Genomic DNA, 27,518 nt, shown 5'->3' with positions numbered 1-27,518 from the left:
AGCCTGCATGTATTTTAAAGTGTTGCGCGCCGTCATAAACTTGTAAAGTTTACCTTTTAAAGTACGTATGAACCGCTCAGCGATTGAAGCTTTAGTCTCCTGAGAAAATACACTATATAACTGTACTTTCCTTGCTGCCAGCATTTTTTTCATAGTGGCGTTATAAAATTCTCCACCTCGATCAGAATTAATTTTGCGTACTCCCTGAGAATGCGGTGAATCTAGAATTAAAGCTAGAGCTTTACTGGTACTTTTCCCGTCCTTGGCGTGTAAGGGTATACCTGGAGAAAATATCTACACATACGAGTAAATATTTCACTCCATCATTATGTTTGTCCAATAAACTCATCTCGGCCAAGTCTATAGCTTGAAATAGTCGTGGTTTAGGGCTGAACACCCGACGCCGAGGGAATTTATGTGGTTGTAAATAATGCAACGTATAGGAGTCAGAGCTTTTCAGATAGTCCTTTACATCGGCTAGAGTTATACTAGAGTTAATTAATTTGGCGGCCTTATACAATCTCTGTACCCCTCCAAGCCCCCCGCTAGATGAGGGGTCGTTATATACGCGTTCCAATACATCTTTCTTGCTCACCATTGGTAAACTAACTCATAGGGCGGTTCGTGAACAATATTACCGCGTAATGTTATCGTAGATGGAGTGTTCAAGCCCAGATCTACTAGCAAATAGCCGTAGGGTCGGCTAATAACTTGCTTATATAACTCTACAAATTTCTTTGAATCCACTTTCCCAAATATTTGTCGTCCGAGTGTTTCAATTTGTGTCAGGTCTCGCGATTTAACCAATATGAAATGAGAAGCATTTAAACTAATATTCCTCGAATATTTACCAGGAAAAAATATATTTTGAGTAATCAATATGACGGAAACCATGAAATGTCGGCCCCTAGTAAACATGTCTGATACGATTTTTGAATTTGCAGACTCTGTAAAAAGGTCATCATAGATTACTAAGATATGCGAGTCATTATCCACTCGCTCTTCCACAGGATCAATAATGGTTGAATGCTCGATCAGCTTCCCTTTAATTTGTCGATCTGATCGTAATTCAGAGTAACCTCCTCCGCATATGATTATTGAGGAGAACTTGTGTTGATACTTCCTTACAAGTTTACTGCACAAGTAGGATTTTCCGCTGTTTGAATAACCAGCAATAATAACACGAGATGGTTCTCTGAAAATATCTAGATGTTCCGCATGGATTATATCATAGGAACTGTCCATGATTAATGCTTCGTTAAGACTGCTAAAAACTAAGGAACTGAGGTGGTATTTATACAAACATAGTCATTTACAGGTGTTTATTCACATATTTTATGTACAGCAACAACATTTTTAAAACTAAACATAGTTCTTTTAGTTCACAAACAATAATATTAAACATCCTATTTTAAAACTAATCATAGTTCTTACAGTTCACAAACAATAATATTAAACATCCTATTCATTTAGTATAAATAGTTCTAGTCATATGGAGCATCCATCTTAATACTACCTAACAATTGTACAACATAAAATCTAGCGAGGGTTGAATAGTTTCTGAGCTGTAGCATCGCGTTTTCTCCAGGGACGGAATATTGGGTAGAGTCTCTGTGCTTGCTCTACTTCCTCCTCCTCCATAATCATTTCTTCCATCTCCTCCTCCTCTCTCACTTCTACATCCATCTCATCATCATTGTTATTGGGAATATCAGGATGACCATACGCTAGGGACTGTGTGGGGCTTAAAATGTAGCGTTTATCGTCAAATGCTGACAATCCTCTGCAGGTAGTGCGACATGTACAAATCTTTCCTTGCACGTTGCGTATAGATCTCGACACATACCTGATTGAAGTGTTTGTTTCAAGAGTGCGTTGAAATGAGTCATGTGAGAGTGGTATGGTACGCCCTTACACTTACAAGTGTGCTCCCCATCATGTGTGGTGAACGAATATGTTTTAGGTCTGAGAGCAATTAACTGGTTAATAATCTTAGAGCCTATTTCAGACTTGAGCAATCCTAGTTCACCTTCTCGCGCTTTAGAGTAGGATGGATGTGTGTCATTAAAATTACTAAAATCCATACAGTCGAAGAGAGGAGACTTATTCAACTCTTCAAACACATCCTGACAGTCCAGTTTAATGATGAAAGAGTCTGTGTCTGTATATAACAGACTCGCTTTATCCCCATACGCAGGTTTGACAACATCATACCAGAACTCATAGAGTCGCCTCTTAGCAATTTGAAGTATATGATAACCCAGATAGGTAGGAGTGTTGACTAGGAGAGACTTCTGCTTGATAGTACATATCACACGATCCTTACTTAACAAAAGAGTCCGCTTGAAGAATGGGTTTCGAGCATGTTTCAGGAAATGACTACGATCTGTGACCAAATAGTGTTTGTTCCCATATTTAGATACATCTGTGAGACTCTTTCCATATATAGAGTTTGATACGAGTTTGAAAGCCTTTTTTTTTATCGCGCATTTGGTACTGGCACGTTCACGAACATTGGTTTCAATGAAGTCTTTAAGGTAACTCTCCTGCTCGAATTCGTAGATGTCGTGAACTTTAGCTACTTCTAATCCAATGCGCATGAGTAACTGTAACAAGTCCAGACTAACGAGGTAGTCTTTCTGAGGAAGGTGAGAAGCAATTAATTTAGTGTTGTTTTTAGGCAGACCGCGACTTTCTTCTGTAAGAATATTCTTACTGTAGGGTGAAATGTGTTCCTCAGTAATGCACGTATGTGAAAGAACTAGGGGCAGTTCATCTGTATACCTAGCTACCTCAGGTCGGACCTGCAGTGTATCACACAACACCCAATATCCATTGGACCCGTCACATGGGATATTCTCCAAACCTCGCTCTAGCAGTACGTCACGCTCATTGTGTGTCAGTTTCCGAATCCCACCACGAGGGAGCAGTTCAGTCATACACGCCCCGTAAAGACTATTAAAATCTAAGTAAATGATGTAGCTACTATCTTCCCCTAGATCTACGCCTGTATGCTGGTTCTCCACATTCGTGTACTGTCTCGTCACACTGGTGAACCCACCTCGGAGATTCCGGCGAAGTAAATCATATAACAATGGGTCTGACACAACATCAAGTTCAACTTTCGATTTAAGCAAGAATGCATCCCAAGCAAATGAGGGTAAAGAAATGTAGTGGGAAATGTCTAATTTGTAGAGAGCAAGCTTGGTGTCTCGCCAGACTGTGAACACATCAGCTAGCAATCCTGTGTCCACTTTGAGGTAAAGGAGTAGATAGTCCCCTATGTTGCGACATTTAGCCAAATCAAAAATTTCTAAGGCTTGTTTATAATCTGTTTCTGACAACTCTTCGTCTTTTAGGCTATTGTAAAACTTATCGCGAGAAGGAAGGTGTGGTTCATCTAACACACTCATAGAGGATAAATAATCATAGCAGAATGATTGATTACCCTTGAGTAGTTTTGGGATGGCCGCTTTATTTACACCTTTTAACATAGCCAAAGTGAATGTGGTAGGTTTCCCACTATCAATATGATCCTTGGCTATTCTTCCTAGCGAGCCGTTGAGAAGGGCTAAACTATCCAAAAATCTTAAGTTGTTCACATCAACTTTCATAAATTTAAATCCATCCTTAGCTAATATATCTATTTCACTTCCTGGTCTATCTCTCATCTCGTTTAGGATTACTCCTAAATCATAGGAAGCGTTGTGTGAAAAAGTGTACAGGAACTTGTATGAATTTATACATTGCAAATTACATCTATCACAGTAAGCTGCTTGATAATTGTGGAATCTTACTGTGTGGTCGTGATGACGGACTTTGATTACATCTTCTCCGTTAAAAGGTTCATCACAGAGTTCACAGGGAGTTTTTGTCTCAAATATTAGCTGTTGTTGCTGAGACATGTGAAGTTCGTAGGATACTATCCCCTGCTTGATTCTAGCCCACGACGCTTCTAGCGTGGTTATAAAGTGATTGGCCGCATCTTTACCCAGATAAGTATCTTTCTCAACAATATTCAGCCGTCTGTCAATGATGATGTACGCATACGCCACTGCGTTGTGACGTGTTTCTATCATTCCCTTAGGGTTCGAGCGGTCTAACAATCACTCAAAGTCATAAAAGCACATGTGACTAGGACCATATCCCCGTCCATAGTTACGGAAAGTAATCTTCCTCTCTGGTGGGTAGAATTTGAGAGTCTGATGTACTTTGCATGTACTTTCATGGCTCTGCATGCTATCTGCTGAGAGTGATATTAAACAACAATGACAGAAGCTGTGATGACTCGGGATGCGATCACCATGATCTCGCATATTACGTACATATTGGTTAAAATCCTTAATTAATACTAAGTGTTGAGCTTCCAACATCAGCAATGGTATGACATCTGTATAGCCCCCTCTTCCCTTCCTAGCTAGTGTAATGTAGTGTCGCTGTCGTCGTCTGGCATTTTCATCTCTTTCTAGTGAATAGATGAATATACTGACTTTATTCATTTTCTCCACCTTGTGAATATCCTCGAATGTTACTGCAGAATTGACATCTGCTGGCCAATTCATGTGTCTGAGACACCAACTAGCATTCACAGATCTAGCGCGGATATTACCTAGTCGCATCCCCTTAGCTAAACATTTATAAGCTGCAACACACTGCATAAGGCAAATATCAGCCTCTCCCTCTGGATTGAAAACCAATTTTTTTCCACGCAAGCCTTCAGGGTAGTCTACATGCGAGCCTAATCTTATCGGGTGTTCAATCTGACCGCAGTTAATGTAAAACCCGGTGAGTCGCTCAACCAAGACATTGGGCCCCTCCTTCTCTTCCAGATACTGGGATATTTTCCCGGTCAATTCGTCAGCCCAAAAATCAATAAGAGTTTCTACTTCCTCAAGAGTAATTCTTCGCCCCTCACCTCGTATGGGAAAGCCATCATTATTTATAGGATCCAATAGATTATCCTCCCCGTCTTGTTGTACATTTAAATTCCGCACAATTAGAGTGATGTCTGGGTAAATTAGGAGGGATGGGTGTTGTGGAGAGAAAAGGGATCGAACCTCATTAATGAAAAAATCCCTGTATGTTCTCAGATAGAGTCCTGGGGAGGTGTTAACATGTTCTGGTATGGAGAATGAAAGCCGAACATAACTGCCATTATAGTTATCAATTCGATCCAGTAGCTGAGGTTGAATTTCTAGGGCAGGTGGTGGAGATGGAGAGAGAGGTGGAGGGGGTGATGGGAGAGGGCTGGGAGGGGTGGGGGGTGGTGATAGTCCCCCTCCGACATGAATGGGCGACACTGCACGGTCAGCTATTACGGCTGACGGTGCTAACAAGACAGAATTGACAGACGCTGGCGAGTCAAGGTCACGGTCTGCTGAGCTGTCGTCTGAGTCACTGTCTGTCATGTTGATGTTAATGGTACTGTTCTCACCACTGCTGCTGCTGCTGCTGCTGCTGCTGCTGATGCTGTTGCTGCTGCTGCTGTAGCTGTCGCTGATTGATTGGGGTATGGGGCTGGGGGAGGAACGGGGGGTTGAGTGAGCGCGTGAACGAGCCCTCCCCTCCCTGTGAGTTGTGGGGTGAGAGCCGGATGTGGGTAATGTCCGCTCTGCTGTGTCACTCTTGCTGCTGCTGCTGCTGCTGCTCTCAGCACTGCTGGATGCCAAATCTATGCACAGCGGTGTGTTGTCTGTAAAAAAAGGAAAAACATATTATCTCTAGAAAGAATGAAAGCATATATATATATATATATATATATATATATATATATATATATATATATATATATATATATATACATATATATATATATATATATATATATATATATATATATATATGTCGTACCTAGTAGCCAGAACTCACTTTTCAGCCTACAATGCAAGGCCCGATTTGCCTAATAAGCCAAGTTTTCCTGAATTAATATATTTTCTCTAATTTTTTTCTTATGAAATGATAAAGCAACCCATTTCATTATGTAAGAGGTCAATTTTTTTTATTGGAGTTAAAATTAACGTAGATATATGACTGAACCTAACCAACCCTACCTAACCTAACCTAACCTATCTTTATAGGTTAGGTTAGGTTAACGTAGCCGAAAAAGTTAGGTTAGGTTAGGTTAGGTAGGTTAGGTAGTCGAAAAGCAATTAATTCATGAAAACTTGGCTTATTAGGCAAATCGGGCCTTGCATAGTAGGCTCAGAAGTGAGTTCTGGCTACTAGGTACGACATATATATATATATATATATATATATATATATATATATATATATATATATATATATATATATATATATATATATATATATATATATATATATATATATATATATATATTATGAGGTGAGGGAACAGACTAGTGGGAATTAATATGTTTAGGAAATAGACTGAAATAAGACAGTATTAACTTACTTATGTCCTGGTGAAGGGGTTGAGCAGGTGTGAGGCTATGAATCATTAACGTAGTGCTAACTGGGCGCGATATGGTCTCGTAGCCCCCCATCTACCGGCCTTGTTGAAGGGGGTGTGGCTGCCCGCGAGTGAGATCTGCTCTCCTTAGCTCCGTGTGGGAGGAATGTGGTATAGTCTCGATGACGTCTATCTGTTCCCTCCGTCGATTGAGGTAGGGATTATAACCTGAAATGGAACAAATGATATTCAGCACGGGTGAATGGGGAAAAATATGTTTATTATGCATGTGTGTTCGCTTGCAACGGGGTGAAATACAGATACGAGAAGTGTATTTTTTATATGCTACCTACGTTTATGTGAAGTTTCATTCCGGCGATGACCTCCTCGCGGGGCAGGTGAGCAATAAGGACACTTCACGGTTTTGTAAACTGAAATTGGAAAGAACATATTTAACTGTGTGGAATGTAATAGCCCGAATGAGTAAATATTCTCACACTATAAGAGATAACAGTTTACACATGCGATATTTCACCTGTGGATGCCATAAAATGAACTGTGGAATAATAAATATGAATAACACTCACGGTTATCACAGAAAATCTGCTGACATCGCTTGCATTTGATGTCGTAATGTCCTAGGGGCGGTTTTTCACAGCTTGCGCATTGCAGCCGACACAGTTGATTTGGTGATGGAATATAAAACACTCCGCATTTCATGCAGGCTGTAGAGCTTCGCCTTTCCATGACGCGGAGCTGTATGGTGAGTGTGTAGCGGATGAAGTCTCGCGGGGAACTGGCGGCGCGTTTGTGTGTGAGGGGAGTGAAATGCCACGGGTCAAATGAGAAGTGATTGATGGCTGACAGGTGCGGGTCTGTCGGCAGGAGTATGACCTCGCTCCCCTCCTTACCGGAATCACAGTGGAGGGGGGGGCCGCGGTGGGATGAACATCTCCAGATGACTCTGAAGACATCGAAAAGCCTTTAAGGCAATGGACCTCTTCCGCAAAAGGGTGCTCTCTCGCTCTCTTACCCCTCAACACTTGCGACTTCCTGTAGGGGGGAAGCTAATGGACGTCGATGTTATCCTCTCCCCTCCCTCGCCCCTCCCCCACCCCAAACAACATACCTATGTTGGCTCTTCCCTCACACTCAACCTCTACTTACCTTACTTACTATCGACGCGCTGCACCCGCCCACCTGGCACCCAACAACATGACCTCCCATCTTACCCTAACACCCAACGCTCGCACACCTCCGACACCTGCCAAACTTCCGGGAAAATCACCACAAAACCCTTTGCGACTAGAGCGACGCGCTGCGACTAGAGCGACGCGCACCACCTGCACACCCCAACAACATGACCGCCCCTCTTTCCTGACCACGTACCCAAACACCAGACGCTCACACGCGTCCGACACACGCCAAAACTTCCGGGAAAATTCCCCCAAAACCCCTTGCAACTAGAGCGACGCCCTGCGACTAGAGCGACGTGCAACACCTGCTCAGCTGGCACTCAAGAGTGCCACCTGGGCAGGTGACGCGCGTCGCTCTAGTCGCACTTTACACTACTCTAGGGGTGTAATACCGCTATAATACGGTGTAATACCGCTATAAAGCATCACTAATAATGTAACACTACTACTCATTTGTGATACCACCATACAGTACCAGCCTGAGGTTAATGGTTACACTAGAACCAAAGGTACCCTTCCAAGGAAATGCTACACAGGATTAACTACGGGCCACCATCAGCCTTGTCCATTAACTATATCAAGCAACGAGGCAAGAAACATTGCTTGACTTGGAGAGTTTTTTTTTTTCTTTAACTGCCAGTAATTACGGGACGGTTGTTAGCGTGAGACGGTCGCAGCGCCCCACCCAGGATGAGGTGGCGCGTGGGGCGGCTGGTGTGGCCCACAGGTGGGTGGCCAGGGTGTGGCCATCGCGAGGCCCTACTGTGTCTGGCCAGGGAGTGGTGCAGGGCTGCAAGCACCTGGGGTTGCCTCAGGCTGGCTGGAGGCCTCAGGCGTACACAGCGTGGGTGGAAGATTCACTCACATGCCTACACACACCACGAGCGGGCTTGCTCGTACACCTGGTGTGATAATGGTGAGCGATACAACATGGCGGACACGGCATAGTGGAATTTGAAAGTCCAACATGAGCCTGTAATTACCTGAATATTATGGTCCCATGAACACTGAGAAGCCCTGCCCAATTCCACCATAGACAAGACAACTCACCAGATGTGAGCAACAACATCTGATACATCACGAGGCTTTCCTGGGGCCTCATGGGTGAACACTGTCCTGTCTTACACAGTTCCTTCCTTACTCCTTGGCACAAGATCACGCAAATTGGACCCAGACACGATCAACGATGGCAGGATTACCGTGCGCGATGAGTAATAAGGGTGACACAACGATTAACGATGGTTGAGGTGGCCTACATGCCACCCCCACCCTTGGGCATCCAGCTCGCTTGATGCGGGTAGACGCGTGTACCACCCGTGTTACATAGTTCATCCTTGTATTACCCTGTCAATTTCCCTGAGAATTTTGTATGTGGTGATTATGTCTGCCCGAGCTCCTCTGTCTTCTATCGACGTGAGGTGCAGTTCATGCAGCCTTTTCTCATAAATCATGCCTCTTAGTTCTGGGACTTGCCTAGTGGCATACCTCTGAACTTTTTGCAGCTTCGTTTTGTGTGTGATGAGGTATGGGCTCCATGCTGGTGCCGAATACTCCAGGATTGGCCTTACATATATAGTATACAAGGTTCTGAAGGATTCCTTACACAGGTTTCTGAAGGCAGTTCTGATGTTAATCAGCCTCGCATACGCCACAGATGTTGTTCTTTAGAAGTGGGTTTCAGAAGACCGGTTTGGCATGATATGAGTGCCTAGATCTTTCTCTCTGTCATTCGTGAAGGACTTCCTCTCCCATTCGGTATCTAGTTCCTGGCCTCCTATTTCCTCCGCCTAGTTTCATCACCTTACATTTACTTGGATTGAACTTAAGCAGTGGTTTGTTGGCCCATTCCATCAGTATGTCTAAGTCATCTTGTAGCCATATACTATCTTCTTCTGTCTGAGTACTCCTCATAATTTTTACGAGTCTATTCCCTCTGGGAGATCATTTATAAATATCGGAAATAGTATAGGTCCAAGAACTGATCCCTGAGGGACTCCACTGGTGACGCCTCACCACTCCGAGACCTCACCCCTCACAGTGACTCTCTCTCTTCTGTTGCTTAAGTATTCCCTTATCCTGTGGAGTACCTTTCACTCCTGCCTGCATCTCCAGCTTGTGCACTAGTCTCTTATGTGGTACTGTGTCAAAGGCTTTCTGGCAATCCAAGAATAAGCAGTCGACCCAGCCCTATCTTGCATGGTCATAGAGTTCAGTATGAGGCATGATTTGCCATCCCTGAACCCATGCTGATGTTGTGTTACAAAGTTCTTTCGCTCCAGATGTTCCACTAGTTTTTTTTCTCACAGTCTTCCCCATCATTTTGCATGGTATGCAAATTAGAGACACTGGGTTGTAGTTCAGTGCCTCCTGTCTATCACCCTTCTGTATATTGGGACTACATTGGCCATCTTCCAATTTGTTGGAAGTTCACCTGTTACCAGTGATTTGTTGTACATCATAGAGAGTGGCTGGTACAGAGCTTCAGCTCCGTCCTTCAGTATCCAAGATGAGATTCCATCCGAGCCTATAGCCTTTGTCACTTCCAAATTTAGCAGATGCTTCCTCACCTCCCCACAGGTAATCATACCTCAGGCATAGCTGTGCCTCAGGAATAGTTGTGACTCAGGAATAGTTGTGACTCAGGAATGGTTGTACCTCAAGCATGGTTGTACCTCAGGCATGGTTGCACCTCAGGCATGGTTGTACTACAGGCATGTTTGTGCCTCAGACATGTTTGAGCCTCAGGCATGGTTGTTCCTCAGATATTGTTGTACCTCAGGCATAGTTGTTCCTCAGGTATGGTTGTACCTGAGGCATGGGTGTACTTCAGGCATGGTTGTTTCTCAGCCATGGTTGTACCTCAGGCATGATTGAATCTTCTTATCTTGAGGTTATCTTGAGATGATTTCGGGGCTTTTTTTAGTGTCCCCGCGGCCCGGTCCTCGACCAGGCCGTCGAGGAAGCAGCCCGTGACAGCTGACTTGCACCCAGGTACCTATTTTACTGCTAGGTAACAGGAGCATAGGGTGAAAGAAACTCTGCCCATTGTTTCTCGCCTCAGGCATGGTTGTACCTTAGGCATGTTGGTGCCTCAAGCATGTTTGTGCCTCAGGCATGGTTGTAGCGCAGGCGTAGTTGTACCTCAGGCATGGAGGTGCCTCAGACAAGGTTGTACTTCAAGCATGTAGGTGCCTAAGGCATAGTTGCCCTCAGGCATTTGGATGCCATAAGCATGATTGTTCTTCAGTCTTGATTGTCCCTCAGGCATGGTTGTGCTTCAGGCATTTGGATGCCATTGGCATGATTGTTCTTCAGTCTTGATTGTACGTCAGGCATGGTTGTGCTTCAGGCATGTTTGTGCCTCAGACATGGTTGTACTTCAGACATTGTTGGGTTTTAGGCATGGTTGTACCTCAGGCCTGGTTGTACCTAAGGCATTATGGTGCCTCAGGCATGGTGCTTCGGGCATGGTTGTTCCTCAGGTCTGGTTGTACCGCAGGCATGGTAGTGCCTCCGGCATGGAAGTGCCTCAGGAATGGTTGTTTCTCATGCTTGGATGGGCTTGTTTGTGCCTCATGCATGGTTGTACCTCAGGTATGGTTGTTCCTCAGGAATGCATGTACTTTAGGGGGCTTGAAGCTCAGGCATGGTTGTTCCTCAGGCATGGTTGTACCTCAGGCATGTTTTTGCCTCATCCATAATGGTGCCTCTGGCATTGTTGTTTCACATGCATGGTTGTGCATCATGGAATGCAGTGCCTCTGGCATGGTTGTTTCACATGCATGGTTGTGCCTAAGGCATTGTGGTGCCTCAGGCATGGCTGTTCCTCAGGCATGGCCTTGCCTCAGGCATGTTTGTGCCTCAGGCTTGGTTGTACCTCAGGCATGTTTGTGCCTCAGGCTTGGTTGTACCTCAGGCATGGTGGTGCCTCAGGCATGGTTATACCTCAGGCATTATTATACCTCAGGCATGGTTGTACCTTAGGCATGGTTATACCGCAGGCATGGTGGTGCCTTACGCATGGTTGTACCTTAGGCATGGTTGTACCTCAGGCATTGTTCTACCTCACGCATGGTTGTACCTCAAGCATTGTTTTACCTCGGGTATGGTTGTACCTCAGGCATAGTTGGTTGTACCTCAAGCATTGTTTTACCTCAAGCATGGTTGTACATCTTGGCATAGTTGTACCTCAGGCATTGTTGTGCCTCAGGCATAATTGTACCTCAGGCATGAGTATACTTCAGGCATGGTTGTACCTCAGGCATGAGTATACTTCAGGCATGGTTGTGTCTCAGGCATGGTTGTGTCTCAGGCATGGTGTAGGAAAATTTGACTCAAATATTTAATAAAAATAATCATATATTGTGATAGCTGTGAAGGACCACCACTTTTTGTGAAAAAGTGGAAAACAAAAAAGAGCAAATGTATTGAAATTAAATCCACGAACTAGTGCCTAAAGATTTGAAGGAAATGATAATGCTTTATGAAAATATCAGTCAGACTTTATATTGTAATTAAATTAAGAGTCAAACTCACTCACACAAATTAGGGGTACACACGCTAAGAAAATACTACGCTAATAGCATCATAGTCCGATGCAGGTTCTTGATCACAGTAAAATCATGTATATATAAAAATATGTGTAATAATTATATGGCATAATTATAAATCGTTAGTAAATAATTATGATCTTCTGTTGAAGATCAATAATCAACTAATGGTTATTAATGACTACTTAAGTACTATGACAGCTTAGTTGTTTGGTTGAAATAAGTGCACGCGTATAGAGCAGTCCTGTCCTCATGCTTGTGGTAACACGTTATCAGGAACATGCTTCGAGGGGAAGCTTATCTCTCCTCTCATCACTATGGCTCCAGCTGAAATCACGATTAATATATAAAGAATGTAATGCCAAAATAAATATACCACTATTTCTTACTGATAATTGAGGACATGAGCGAGAATAAGACTAACTTTGGTTATTTTGTTGTCTCGCATCCTGACAACACACTACCTACCATTAGTTATAAGTGCACAAATAAACAAATATCGGTAGGAAATTATCTACATTACACTCGCCGGGACGAGTGATGTGTGCGGAGTCTCTCTCTCGATCCCTGGCACCTGCACCAGCAAAGGATGATGCAATTATGGGCTGATGTAATCGTGAACTCCTGGACACTGCTTCTTATCAGCAATATGGCTGCTGTCGCTCTCTCCTTCCTACCTCCCAGTCTCCACCGTGCATGCGCAAAAGCGCTGAGCGTTGGTATTGAGAGTTATTCTCCAAATAGTAATGGTACTCTCGTCGTATAATTATTAACATGAAACTGTATTCATGTGGACGAAAAACAGATGAAAAGATATGGAGAATTTCGTTATTCCATGTTAACTCTAGGATAACAGATTACAGATAACAGTGGTGCCACAGGCATGGTTGTACCGGTGGCATAGTGGTGCCACAGGCATGGTTGTGCCACTGGCATAGTGGTGCCACAGGCGTAGTGGTGCCACAGGCATAGTGGTGACACAGTCAAGTTAACTGTACTACAGGCAGTGTCCTCTCAGTGAGTGAGCAAATGCAGTGATGAAAATTCAATAATGGTGAGTTTTCCATAATACATTAAACCAAAAATATAAAATTAAAGTGAAAATAACGAAGCACAAGTAGGCTAAGGAAATTAAATATATTGAAACTTGATCCCTATTCTGGTTGGCCCTGACCGAGGGAAGGAGCTGACATTACATGGTTCCAGCACCACCACTCCACAGTCAGCTCACTACACTTGTAGATACAACCAAGAAATGGAATATGTGATAATATTAAACAAGTGGACCAGTACATAACAACATGACGTAAAAGAAGAACTTGCTGTACATTAAAACTAACAACAAAGCATACCTGGCATCTGGCTAGTGGTCAGGTATGCCTGAGGCGCCACTATGCTTACGTCTCCCAAAGTAAATACATGACTCCCAGTAAACAACACAGTGCTAAAGAATCGAAATTTTAGTCACTGCAACAAACACCTTAAGCAAACAACAGGTATTACCAATTGTATACGTAACAATAGGTTTAATTCTTGGAGTCCCAAGATTCATTCATTCATTCTCGACTTATTCCAAGATCTGTCAAAACATCTAATCTACAAGAGGCGCTGTCCTTTCTCAGTGTTAAAAACAGAATTAAGGAACCGAATGTTAAGCTTGCAATTAAGATAGCCAGAGACCCCCATTACAATGATATTGCCAATTCAAAACTGAGTTCAGATATAATTACAGGAGGAAACAGGAATATTAAACAAAATGACATCACAGATCAGTCTGCTACCTGGAAGAACTTCACCTGCTTGAGCAAGCCCGTGAGCTCATGCCTGTAGAGAGGTTATCTCCCCCCCCTGGGAGGATGACGCATGTAGGATTATCATCAATGAGATGACAACGAAAAAGTCCAACATGATACCACAAGAAATGAGACACAAGAATTTTGAGGAAATATATAAAGAAGCTGGAAATGAATCAGATCAAATCTATACTGATGGGTTATTTAATGCTGCCAATGACAGGGCTGGTGCAGTATTCACTGCAATTAGGAATTTCCTTTCAAAACGGAAATGAAGAAAAAGCATGTATTGACAACTATATCTCGTCAACACAGAGTTAACTGCCATTGTTATGGTGTTATGATTCTTTGCACGAAACATAAACTGTGCAATGATCTGCACCGATTAAAAAGTAGTGCTACAAAGACTTAGTAAAATTCAGGAAGAAAACCTGCAATAGTCGCTGAATTCAAGAGAGCTGTAAGAGTATTAACCAATCAGGGGAATCCCCTCCCATGTTGGAATCTATGGAAATGAACGAGCAGATATGCTGGCTGCTGAGAGCGCTGAAGGAGACCATATTGAATTCCTCATACCCAAGACTCTGCTTCAAGTTAAAGGTATAATCAGGGAACATCACATGACAAGATAACTGAGGAAAGGAGGATAGAAAAGCAAACCAATGATTATGTATGCTGGTACTCAGTAATATCAAGAAACCGTCTTGGATACAAATATCCATGGAAACTTGGGATGAAAACAACAGCTGAGCAGCGGAGTTGCAGAATCTGTGGTGAAAGTGACAGACACCGCCTTGACCACTATTTGAGAGAATGTGAACATCTAAGACACATCAGAAATATGTGTAGCATAATAAACCCAACATTATTTTAGTTAGGAAAATAATATATGTCAAATATAAATGTTGTTCTCAAAAAAATTCCCCATTTTGTTCCCGTAAGATAACGAAAGTTTTTAAGGGTTGACAAATATTATTCTTCTTGTTTGATAAGTGATCACTTTAAAATTAAAAAAGTCCCAGCTGTTTCTTGGTACAAATGACATGATGAACAACCCAGCGGGTTTTCTTCTTATTGGGGTGGGGGGGGGGGGGTTGTACATGCTGCTATGGCGGTGTGTCTACTCACAGGATGAGTGGCGCTGCCCAATAAGCTCGCCCCTCGGGGCAAAAATTTCATTAATAATAAACTTTGTGTTTCTTGTGCGGGTGCAAATTCAAATCAACGTCTGCGAGAAGGTAATTTTCTCTGATTGTGTAACAATGGTTTTCCAGCTTAGAACATATTAATAAAACTCTTGTATTACACGTGACCAGAGAATGGTTACCAAGCAAAGAGTCTGCCAGTGAACCAGGCAGAGTCGGGGAAAAAATCGATACTTGCACTGGGGCTAAAATTATTATTTATAATTAATTACTTGAAGTAAATTAAAGGACGTAAATATAAAGTAGAAATATTAGTAAAATAACTGTGTACTAAATGATAAATTAACCTGGTAATTAATATGAATAACTGTAATTAGCCTTCGCTGGGAACTAGTCTAATTCAAGTAATGAATGCAACAGGTAAAGTAACAAGGTATGGTAAAATATAAAACTTAAAATATTGGTTAAAACTTAACTGTAACCCACGTGATAACATAACTGAATAGTTAAAGATCACATTAAAGGATAAAAGAGTTAACAGTAATTAGTGACTGCTGGCAACAAGGCTAATTACTGGATGAGTGAAAAATTCATTAAGGACGTGACGGATAAGATTTGTACTACTGGAATAATCATAGAGTTTGCCTGAACCTAGTATTATGTAAAGCTAGAAGTGAGGGAACCCGCTTCAGCTTGAACTGCTTAACGTGAGTGCTTAAATGACGCCACACAACAAAGGCAAATGGTAGAGGTGTGGATGCTTCAGGGGGTGAGGGTGGGGGGCGGAGCTCCTGGGGTTGGGGGGTTGTTGTTCCGGCGGAGCCCCTAATGTGGGAGGGGGTCGGCAGAGCCCCTAATGTGGCAGGGGGTCGGCAGAGCCCCTAATGTGGGAGGGGGTCGGCAGAGCCCCTAATGAGGGGGGGGGGTCGGCAGAGCCCCTGGGGTGGGGGGGGGGGCCGAGCCCCTGCCGTATTTCTGGTGTCTCACTCTCCCACGTAATTATTTAGTCAACTATTCATACTATTATGTACTGAATATTGGGGGTGTAATTCGACACGTCCTTGCCCAGTTAGTGCTGCTTCCCTCCTTCCTCCTCCTCCTCCTCTTTCCTCTTTGCCCTCCTTCACTTTTTGAGAGTCTCTCTTCTCAGTCTTCTCCCGTCTTTAGTCTCCCCCACACTCCTCTCCGGCCAGGCCACAGTCATTGCTACTCCCGTTCCCAGCTCTTCATCTCTCACTCTGTCTGAGACTATAGAGGCCACTGCCCAGTACATCACTACTGGCACCTTGGTGTCTCACAGTCAGAAACGGAAACTTGATTCCTTTCCCTCTTCCTCTCCAGCAGGTAAGATCACTTCTGTCCTTCCTGCACTTTCCTCTGTCATTATTGTTCCTGCCTCTCCTCTCTCTGTAGCGAAATCGGCTGTACTGATTACGCTCATGCTGCCCATGATTCTGCCACTGGTCGTATCCCTGGTAAAGTGCTCCCTGATATTTCTGTTGGTCCTCACCTACTGTGCTTCCTCGACCACCTCTGAGGTGGGGAGAGAGAAGACAGTGCATTAGTTTGTCTCTTCTTCTTCCGACTGCCCTCTCTTCTCCGCCTTTTTTGCTTGATTTACCTCTGCCCTCTCAACCGGACTTCACTACACCTCCTCCCGATCCTCTCTAATGTCCTTTACCTTTGTGTTTCTTCTATATTATTTGTCCTCGCCCTCTGTTCTTTCCCATGTCTGTTCTTCAATGGAATATTCGTGGTTTCCTCACAATTTTTTCTTGAACTCCAACTTCTGATTTCTCAAATTTGGTCATCTTGGACCTGTCTTCAGGAGCTGATGCTTGGCACTTGTCATAATCTCTTTCGCGGTTATGCCTTTCTTTCCTCCCACCAGCTTTTGCTGGGGTCAGAATGATGTTCCTATTGTTCCTCTCCTTTTTCTATCGAAAGTTCATTTTTTGTATCTTTACAGGTAAATGCTCCATTTATCTCCCTTTCATGCTCTGACACATACCTGCGGCCCTCTGCTGGAACCTTTCATCCTCTCTTCTCCATTGTCTCTTCTGAGTTCCAGCAACCCGACTCATAATGTTGACTCGCATACTCGTACCCTTTCCTGTATTGATCTTTTCCTCTGCTTCTCCTCCATTTATTTAGACCTTACTTAGAGGATCCTTGATGATCTCCATAACAGTGACCATTTCCCCATTTTTACCACCCTCTTCTCTTTGCACCCTCCTCTCTCTCTTTCCCTTAGTGACGATTTAATAATGCTGACTCGAATCCTTTCGCGATATACGCACCTCTTTCCACCTTGTCTGACCTGCCTCTCCCTCGTTCCCTCCTTTGATATCTGTATTATGCTGTTTCTCATTACAGAAAGTAGCAGCATAATTTTTACTTTTAAGAATGTTCATTATACTACTGTTTGTATTCTGTGATATACTTGGAACACTTCCTGAGAATACCTTCCTCTATAGAATGCAATCATTACATGTCTAGTTTTCCCAAGGAAGATGAGCAAGCAACTGGCAAGTGGTCACGAGGTGGTAGCCATGAGCGAGGAGTGGCTGGCCAGGATGGAGCAGGAACAGACGCTCTACGAACAAGGCATGGTCCGCCTCCTGCCTGACGGCTGGCTCTTACCCACTGCCTTCACACAGTATGCTGACAACATCTACAACTTTAAGGTCAGTAGGTTCATGGGATAGCCGTCAGGCGAAGACATAGCTAGCTAGTGCTCTTGGTAGCGGTAGACAGTCAAAAGCAGTCGTGTTACTTGTGTTCTCTAGGTAAGCTACAGTGGAAGTGTTATGAGCAACTAACACTAACACAACTAACACAGTGGAGTTGTGTGGTGCTCTCAGAACTGAGTTAGGCTCTGTGTGAGGAATCTAGGCTGATGAAACAATGCACCCATCGGAACAAGTTAAGAAAGAGTGCAGCGTTAAGAAGTTCTGATCTTGGAATTTATGAAAGACAGGGGACTTAAGGTAGGCCTCATCTCAGTCTTCCTATCTTCCATAAAGACCTCCAATGTATTCTCCACTTTGGAGGATGAGTGCTAAGAGGAGTTTGTGGTTCGTATGGAAGGTAAGACAACGAAAGGAACTCCAGAAATGAAAGAGAGTCTTGGTTGTGGGGAATTCATAAATAAGATTCTCAAGGACAGAGCTTTTTGTACAAGAGATGAAGAAAACAAATTAAGTGTTTGCTATCTTGGAGTGGAACATGGGATATTGTTAGTAGTTCCCTTATTGACAGGGCGAGACACCTTTTATCGCACTAAGATCTGATGTAATAGTGGTTCTTATCAGATATGTTATCTAGGAACAAGCTTGTGCATACATTACATGTGATTATCAGTGATTAATCGCTGATTGAATGTGATTATCAGTGTTAGGCATCAGTGTTTGTGGGGTATAACCCTAATTGTGCTTACGTGGGGTTGAGCTTCAGTTCTTGGGCCCCACCTCTCAGTGGATGAATGTTTTTTGTGTGTGCGTGCGCGTGTGTGAGAAGTCACCTAGTTGTAGTTTTTACGTGGGGTTGAGCATCAGTTCTTGGACCCTGCTTGTCAGTGGATGAATGTTTTTTTGTGTGTACGTGTGTGCATGCGCATGCATGCGTGTGTGTGTGTGAGCTCACCTAGTTATACTCACCTCGGTGTTTGAGGGGTATAACCCCTAACTGTGCTTACTTGGGGTTGAGCTGCAGTTTTTGGACTCTTGCCTCTGTGCTCTTTGGTCCCACCTCTCAGTAGTTAAACATGTTAACGGTGTAACCTAATTGTGCTTGCGTGGAATGTGGCATCGGTGTTTGAGGGGTGTAACCCTTATTGTGCTTACGTGGGGTTGAGTTTCAGTTCCTGGGCTCTACCTCTGAGTGGGGAAAAATGGCTTTGAGCGTGAGTGTGGCTCACCTAGTCGTACTCACCTCGGTGTTTGTAAACATGTTTTGAACGTGTGTGTGTGTGTGTGTATTTGCTATTTGTATTTGTTTTACATTTGTGTCTGTGCGTGGGTTGAGCTTCAGCTCTTTGGGCTCTTCAGCCCGCCCACCTCTCAATAATCAAACATGTTTAAACGTGTGTGCCTGTGTGTGTGTGTGTGTGTGTGTGTGTGTGTGTGTGTGTGTGTGTGTGTGTGTGTGTGTGTGTGTGTGTGTGTGTGTGTGTACTCACCTAGTTGTGTTTGCGGGGGTTGAGCTCTGGCTCTTTGGTCCCGCCTCTCAACCGTCAATCAACAGGTGTACAGATTCCTGAGCCTATCGGGCTCTGTCATATCTACACTTGAAACTGTGTATGGAGTGAGCCTCCACCACATCACCCCCTAATGCATTCCATTTGTCAACCACTCTGACACTAAAAAAGTTCTTTCTAATATCTCTGTGGCTCATTTGGGCACTCAGTTTCCACCTGTGTCCCCTTGTGCGTGTTCCCCTTGTGTTAAATAGACTGTCTTTATCTACCCTATCAATCCCCTTCAGAATCTTGAATGTGGTGATCATGTCCCCCCTAACTCTTCTGTCTTCCAGCGAAGTGAGGTTTAATTCCCGGAGTCTCTCCTCGTAGCTCATACCTCTCAGCTCGGGTACTAGTCTGGTGGCAAACCTTTGAACCTTTTCCAGTTTAGTCTTATCCTTGACTAGATATGGACTCCATGCTGGGGCTGCATGTGTGTGTGTGTGTGTGTGTGTGTGTGTGTGTGTGTGTGTGTGTGTGTGTGTGTGTGTGTGTGTGTGTGTGTGTGTGTGTGTGTGTGTGTGTGTGTACTCACCTAGTTGTACTCACCTAGTTGTGTTTGCGGGGGTTGAGCTCTGGCTCTTTGGTCCCGCCTCTCAACCGTCAATCAACAGGTGTACAGATTCATGAGCCTATCGGGCTCTGTCATATCTACACTTGAAACTGTGTATGGAGTCAGCCTCCACCACATCACTTCCTAATGCATTCCATTTGTCAACCACTCTGACACTAAAAAAGTTCTTTCTAATATCTCTGTGGCTCATTTGGGCACTCTGTTTCCACCTGTGTGTGTGTGTGTGTGTGTGTGTGTGTGTGTGTGTGTGTGTGTGTGTGTGTGTGTGTGTGTGTGTGTGTGTGTGTGTGTGTGTGTGTGTGTGTGTGTGTGTGTATACACCTAGTTGTACTCACCTAGTTGTGTTTGCGGGGGTTGAGCTCTGGCTCTTTGGTCCCGCCTCTCAACCGTCAATCAACAGGTGTACAGATTCCTGAGCCTATTGGGCTCTATCATATCTACACTTGAAACTGTGTATGGAGTCAGCCTCCACCACATCACTTCCTAATGCATTCCATTTGTTAACCACTCAGTCACTAAAAAAGTTCTCTCTAATATCTCTGTGGCTCATTTGGGCACTCAGTTTCCACCTGTGTCCCCTTGTGCGTGTGCCCCTTGTGTTAAATAGTCTGTCTTTATCTACCCTATCAATTCCCTTCAGAATCTTGAATGTAGTGATCATGTCCCCCCTAACTCTTCTGTCTTCCAGCGAAGTGAGGTTCAATTCCAGCAGTCTCTCCTCGTAGCTCATACCTCTCAGCTCAGGTACTAGTCTGGTGGCAAATCTTTGAACCTTTTCCAGTTTAGTCTTATCCTTGACTAGATATGGACACTATGCTGGGGCTGCATACTCCAGAATTGGCCTGACATATGTAGTATACAAAGTTCTGAATGATTCTTTACACAAATTTCTGAATGCCGTTCGTATGTTGGCCAGCCTGGCATATGCCGCTGATGTTATCCTCTTGATATGTGCTGCAGGAAGACAGGTCTGGCGTGATATCAACTCCCAAGTCTTTTTCTTTCTCTGACTCCTGAAGGATTTCCTCTCCCAGATGATACCTTGTATTTGGCCTCCTGCTCCCTACACCTATCTTCATTACATTACATTTGGTTGGGTTGAACTCTAATAACCACTTGTTCGACCATTCCTTCAGTTTGTCTAGGTCTTCTTGAAGCCTCAAACAGTTCCTCTTCTGTCTTAATCCTTCTCATAATTTTGTCATCATCCGCAAACATTGAGAGAAATGAATCTATACCCTCCGGGAGATCATTTACATATATCAGAAACAAGATAGGACCGAGTACAGAGCCCTGTGGGACTCCACTGGTGGCTTTACGACAATCAGAGGTCTCACCCCTCACCGTAACTCTCTGCTTCCTATTGCTTAGGTACTCCCTTATCCACTGGAGCACCTCACCAGCTACACCTGCCTGTCTCTCCAGCTTATGTACCAGCCTCTTATGCAGTACTGTGTCAAAGGCTTTTCGACAATCCAAGAAAATGCAGTCCGCCCAGCCCTCTCATTATTGCTTAATCTGTGTCACCTGGTCATAGAATTCTATTAAGCCAGTCAGGCAAGATTTACCCTCCCTGAACCCATGTTGTCGATTTGTCACGAAGTCCCTTCTCTCCAGATGTGCTACCAGGTTTTTTCTCACGATCTTCTCTATCACCTTGCATGGTATACAAGTCAAGGATACTGGCCTGTAGTTCAGTGCCTCTTGCCTGTCGCCCTTTTTGTATATTGGGACCACAATCGCCGTCTTCCATATTTCTGGTAGGTCTCCTGTCTCCAGTGACCTACTATACACTATGGAGAGTGGCAAGCAAAGTGCCTCTACACACTTCTTACAGTACCCATGGCGAGATCCCGTCTGGACCAACAGCCTTTCTAACATCCAGATCCAGCAGGTGTCTCTTGACCTCCTCTCTCGTAATTTCAACCTCTTCCAAGGCCGCCTGGTTTACGTCCCTTTCTTCTAGCACAGTGACCTCACCTTGTTCTGTTGTGAAGACCTCTTGGAACCTCTTGTTGAGTTCATCACTCACCTCTTTGTCATTCTCTGTATACCTGTCCTCGCCTGTTCTAAGTTTCACTACCTGTTCTTTCACTGTTGTTTTCCTTCTGATGTGACTGTGGAGTAGCTTTGGTTCGGTCTTGGCTTTGTTTGCTATATCATTTTCATAACTTTTCTCTGCTTCTCTTCTCACCCTGACATACTCATTCCTGGTTCTCTGGTATCTCTCTCTGCTTTCTGGTGTTCTGTTATTCCGGAAGTTCCTCCATGCCCTTTTGTTCAGTACCTTTGATTCCATACATGCCCTATTATACCATGGATTCTTCTTTTGCTTCTCGGATTTTTCCTTTTGGGCCGGGATGTATCTGCTTACTTGCCTCCTGACACTTTTGGGTGACATAGTCCATCATATCTTGTACAGACTTAGCTCTGAGGTACTGTGTCCCAAGGTATTTCCTTAGGAAGCTTCTCATCTCCTCATAATTTCCCTTTCGGTATGCCAGCCTTTTGTTTCCTAGTTCTTTTCTGGGGGGGGGATAATTCCTAGCTCTACCAGGTACTCAAAGTTCAATACACTGTGATCACTCATTCCCAAGGGTGCTTCCATCTTGACTTCCCTTATATCCCACTCATTTAGGGTAAATATCAGATCAAGCAAGGCTGGTTCATCCTCTCCTCTCATTCTTGTTGGATCCTTGATGTGCTGGCTTAGAAAGTTTCTTCTTGCCACGTCCAGCAGCTTAGCTCTCCATGTTTCTGGTCCTCCATGCGGGTCTCTGTTCTCCCAATCTATCTTCCCATGGTTGAAGTCTCTCATGATTAGTAGTCCAGATCCATTCCTGCTAGCAACAGAAGCTGCTCTCTCTATTATGTTAATGGTGGCCACATTGTTTCTATCATATTCCTGTCTGGGTCTTCTGTCATTTGATGGTGGATTATATATGACTACGACTATAATTTTTTGCCCTCCAGTTGTTATTGTTCCTATTATGTAGTCACTGAAACCTTCACATCCCTGAACAACCAACTCCTCAAAATCCCAGCCTTTTCTTACCAGCAGAGCTACACCACCACCACCTCTTCCTTCTCTCTCTTTCCTCATAACATAATAGTCCTGTGGGAACACTGCATTTGTTATTGTTTTCGTCAGCTTTGTTTCTGTGAGAGCTATTATGTCTGGGTTTTCTTCTAGTACCCATTCTCCAAGTTCATTTGCTTTATTTGTAATACAATCTGTTAGTGTACATTGACTTGAGGCTCACTTTCTTTTGTCCCTTCTCAAACCTCCTCCTTGGTGAATGTTCTGCTGGTGAAGGAAGCTGTGCCATGGGTGTGAGGATTTGTGAGGTGGAATGCCAGGGTTGCAGAGGGTTGCAGGGTTGTGTGTGTGTGTGTACTCACCTAGTTGTGTCTGCAGGATCGAGCATTGACTCTTGGATCCCGCCTTTCGAGCATCGGTAGTTTACAGCAATGACTCCTGTCCCATTTCCCTATCATACCTGGTTTTAAAATTATGAATAGTATTTGCTTCCACAACCTGTTCCTGAAGTGCATTCCATTTTCCCACTACTCTCACGCTAAAAGAAAACTTCCTAACATCTCTGTGACTCATCTGAGTTTCAAGCTTCCATCCATGTCCCCTCGTTCTGTTACTATTCCGTGTGAACATTTCACCTATGTCCACTCTGTCAATCCCTCTGAGTATCTTATACGTTCCTATCATGTCCCCCTCTCCCTTCTTCTTTCTAGTGTCGTAAGGCACAGTTCCCTCAGGCGCTCCTCATACCCCATCCCTCGTAGCTCTGGGACGAGTCTCGTTGCAAACCTCTGAACCTTTTCCAGTTTCATTATATGCTTCTTCAGATGGGGACTCCATTATGAGGCGGCATACTCTAAGACTGGCCTTACGTAGGCAGTGTAAAGGGCCCTAAATGCCTACTTACTTAGGTTTCTGACTGATGTTCTAACTTTTGCCAGTGTAGAGTACGCTGCTGTCGTTATACTATTTATATGTGCCTCAGGAGATAGATTAGGTGTTACGTCCACCCCCAGGTCTCTTTCACGCGTCGTTACAGGTAGGCTGTTCCCCTTCATTGTGTACTGTCCCTTTGGTCTCCTATCTCCTAGTCCCATTTCCATAACATTACATTTGCTCGTGTTGAATTCCAGTAGGCATTTCTCTGACCATCTCCGCAACCTGTTCAGGTCCTCTTGGAGGATCCTGCAATCCTCATCTGTCACAACTCTTCTCATCAACTTTGCGTCATCCGCAAACATCGACATGTAGGACTCTACGCCTGTAAACATGTCGTTAACATATACAAGAAATAGAATTGGTCCCAGCACCGATCCTTGTGGTACTCCACTTGTTACTGTTCGCCAGTCCGACTTCTCGCCCCTTACCGTAACTCTTTGGCTCCTTCCTGTTAGGTAGTTCCTTATCCATGCTAGAACCTTTCCCCCCACCCCCGCCTGCCTCTCGAGCTTGAACAGCAGTCTCATGTGCGGTACTGTATCAAAGGCTTTTTGGCTGTCCAGAAATATGCAGTCTGCCCAACCATCTCTGTCCTGTCTTATCCTCGTTATTTTATCATAGAATTCCAGAAGGTTTGTTAGGCACGATTTCCCTGTCCAGAACCCATGTTGATGTTTGTTCACAAACCTAATGTTCTCCAGGTGTGCAACCAGTCGTAGCCTAATTATTCTTTCCAGTATTTTACAGGGGATGCTTGTCAGTGATACAGGTCTATAGTTAAGTGCCTCCTCCCTATCACCTTTCTTGAAGATCGGCACGACATTTGTCTTCTTCCAGCAACTGGGCAATTCTCCTGACATAAGTGACTCATTAAAGATCATTGCCAGAGGCACGCTGAGGGCCTGTGCAGCTTCTTTTAGTATCCACGGTGATACTTTGTCTGGTCCAACTGCTTTAGTTGCATCTAGAGTTGTCAACTGTTTCATTACCTCCTCTGCTGTCACCTCTATATCTGATAGTCTTTCATCTAGGGTAACCCCTTCCAACAATGGGAGCTGCTCAGGCTCGGTAGTGAACACTCCATGGAAACTGGCATTCAGTGCCTCGCAGATTTCCTTGTCACTTTCAGTATATGCCCCCTCTGTCTTCCTTAGTCTTGTCACTTGGTCGTTCACCGACATTTTTCTTCTTATATGACTGTGTAATAACTTAGGTTGTTTTTTCGCTTTGATTGCAATATCGTTCTCATAGTCCCTTTCCGATGTTCGTCTTACGTCAATGTAATCGTTCCTAGCTCTGTTGTATCTGATCCTGTTGTCCTCTGTTCTTTGTCTTCTGTACTTCCTCCACTCCCGCCTGCTGGCCATTTTTGCTTCCTGACACTGTCTATTAAACCATGGGTTATTATATTCCTTCATATTTTTTCCCTTTACCGTTGGTATAAATCTCTCTTCGGCCTCCTGGCATTTCTGTATGACTAGGTACATCATATCTTGGACTGTTTTTCCTCAAAAAACCCATTTGACCCATTTCATTATGTATGAGGTCAATTTTTTTTTATTGAAGTTCAAATAAACGTAGATATATGACCGAACCTAACCAACCCTACCTAACCTAACCTAACCTATCTTTATAGGTTAGGTTAGGTTAGGTAGCCGAAAAAGTTAGGTTAGGTTAGGTTAGGTAGTCGAAAAACAATTATTTCATGAAAACTTGGCTTATTAGGCAAATCAGGCCTTGCATAGTAGGCCGAGAAGTGCGTTCTGGCTACTAGGTACGACATATATATATATATATATATATATATATATATATATATATATATATATATATATATATATATATATATATATATATATTGCATAGAAATGCTATGCAACTGGTGTACAGGAGGCTTTAACCTTTCGACCATCAGTGACCGTACAAAAAGAGATGATAGCCGAGGCTATTTGAACCACCTCCCAGACGGCACTTTGCTGGAAATCTTGGGCATAGTTGTTTTATCAAATCACCTCCGTTTTGTGGGGCCATGTGAGCCACACAAATGCGAACAAGCCTGAATTCAGGTTTGAATACAGAGCTTCAAGAGTAGATATGACAGGGCCTAGTATGCTCAGGAACCTGTACATTAGTTGATTGACCGTTGAGAGGCAGGACCAAAGAGCCAGAGCTCAACCCCCGCAAGCAGCAAATAGGTAAGTACAACTAGGTAAGTACACACACACACACACACACACACACACACACACACACACACACACACACACACACACACACACACACACACACACACACACACACACACACACACACACACACATACACACTCACACACACACACCAGAGCCCAACTCTTAGAGCCCAGTATGCTCAGGAACCTGTACACCAGTCGATTGACTGTTGAGAGGTGGGACCAAACAGCCAGACCTCAACCCCGTAAGCACAAATAGGCAAGCACACTATTATCATATCAGGTTGCAGGAGAAACAAGTCTTCCCTTGAGAGTTATTCTGCCAGGCCTGACCTAAGAGATCAAAGAAATATAGACCTAGAAATACTTATAGTATACACTCGATTAAATTGATAAATAATTTAAGAGTATGGCAGTGAATAAGAATATACATATATGACTTGTCATGAGATGTGGAGAATTTGCTGGAGGTGTGAGGCTCGCTTCTGAGAACGTTGACCTGAAGAAATCGTGCGGGGAGGGCGTGCTCCGTTTGAGCCCTCGGTGAAGAAGAAAACCTGTTTGATATACCTTCAAGAAGAAGGAAGTGGATGGACTTTTCGACTGTGGAATAAGTTTGTGGACGTGTCAGCTCGAGTCGTGGACTGCAGGAAGAGTGGTAAAGCAGTACTGAAGCATTTATCGTTGGGCAGCTTGTGAGCGCCCTGTCGAGCATCGGCCAGGAAGCACCCTCGACTGAACAAATTATGTGGTTTGTCTGGGGGAAGGAGTTGCTGATTACTTGGAGCCAGTAAAGGGAGTTAGTGGATAGAACTCCGAGGCAATTGAAGGAGTAGTGTACTCTGAAGAAGAGTAGCCCCACAGAGAAGAGTAGGACCTCGAGCAGTGAGGAGAAGCAGCAAAGAGTAGTGTCACGTGCTTCTGTAGCACCAGTGGTGAAACATCGGTACTGTTCGAGGAAACTTCATGGTGCAGCAGCCAGGAAGAGGTGTAGAGGACCCTGATAGATAATTGTGGAGGAGCCTGAAGACGTTCAGGGGTAGTGAACCTCCAGGTGTAGAGAGGAGGTTCTTATCGTTTACCTACTAGAGAGACGATGGAGTGTTTGAGTGTCATTGGCGTGCATGATGCAGTGAGAGGTGAGTGACTGACTATTTTTGGTATCGAGGAATGTTTATACTAGTGTCTATAGTGTTACAGCCATAGGACTGGATTTCCTTGTGTATATGTATATATGTTCTAGGGCTGATATTGCCTTATTGAATTGCAAGATTTAACCCACTAGGTGAGGTTGGTAGCGTAATTGGTGAGCCGAAGAGTTGGGCTACCACTTGATATAAGCAGTTGATAGAGTCCCAATGGGGTTAGATGCAACCTGACTATAATAACATAGAGTGTTGGAGTCATTATTATATCTTGTGTGTGTTGTATATGGTCTCTG

General features: G+C 43.9%; 1 protein-coding gene across 1 annotated transcript in view; it reads left to right on the top strand.

Annotated features, from left to right (window-relative positions):
• LOC123754184 (sulfotransferase 1A1) overlaps window positions 1–27,518 on the top strand; it is a 157,867-nt gene that overhangs the window by 41,875 nt on the left and 88,474 nt on the right. The window contains exon 2 of the mRNA XM_069312041.1: window positions 17,610–17,783. Within this exon, the coding sequence (XP_069168142.1) occupies window positions 17,610–17,783 (174 nt within the window). The remainder of the gene's footprint in view (window positions 1–17,609; window positions 17,784–27,518) is intronic.

Source organism: Procambarus clarkii, chromosome 6 (assembly GCF_040958095.1).
Source record: "Procambarus clarkii isolate CNS0578487 chromosome 6, FALCON_Pclarkii_2.0, whole genome shotgun sequence".
In the NCBI taxonomy this organism is placed as follows: domain Eukaryota; kingdom Metazoa; phylum Arthropoda; class Malacostraca; order Decapoda; family Cambaridae; genus Procambarus; species Procambarus clarkii.
This window is presented reverse-complemented; position numbering and strand designations above follow the sequence as displayed.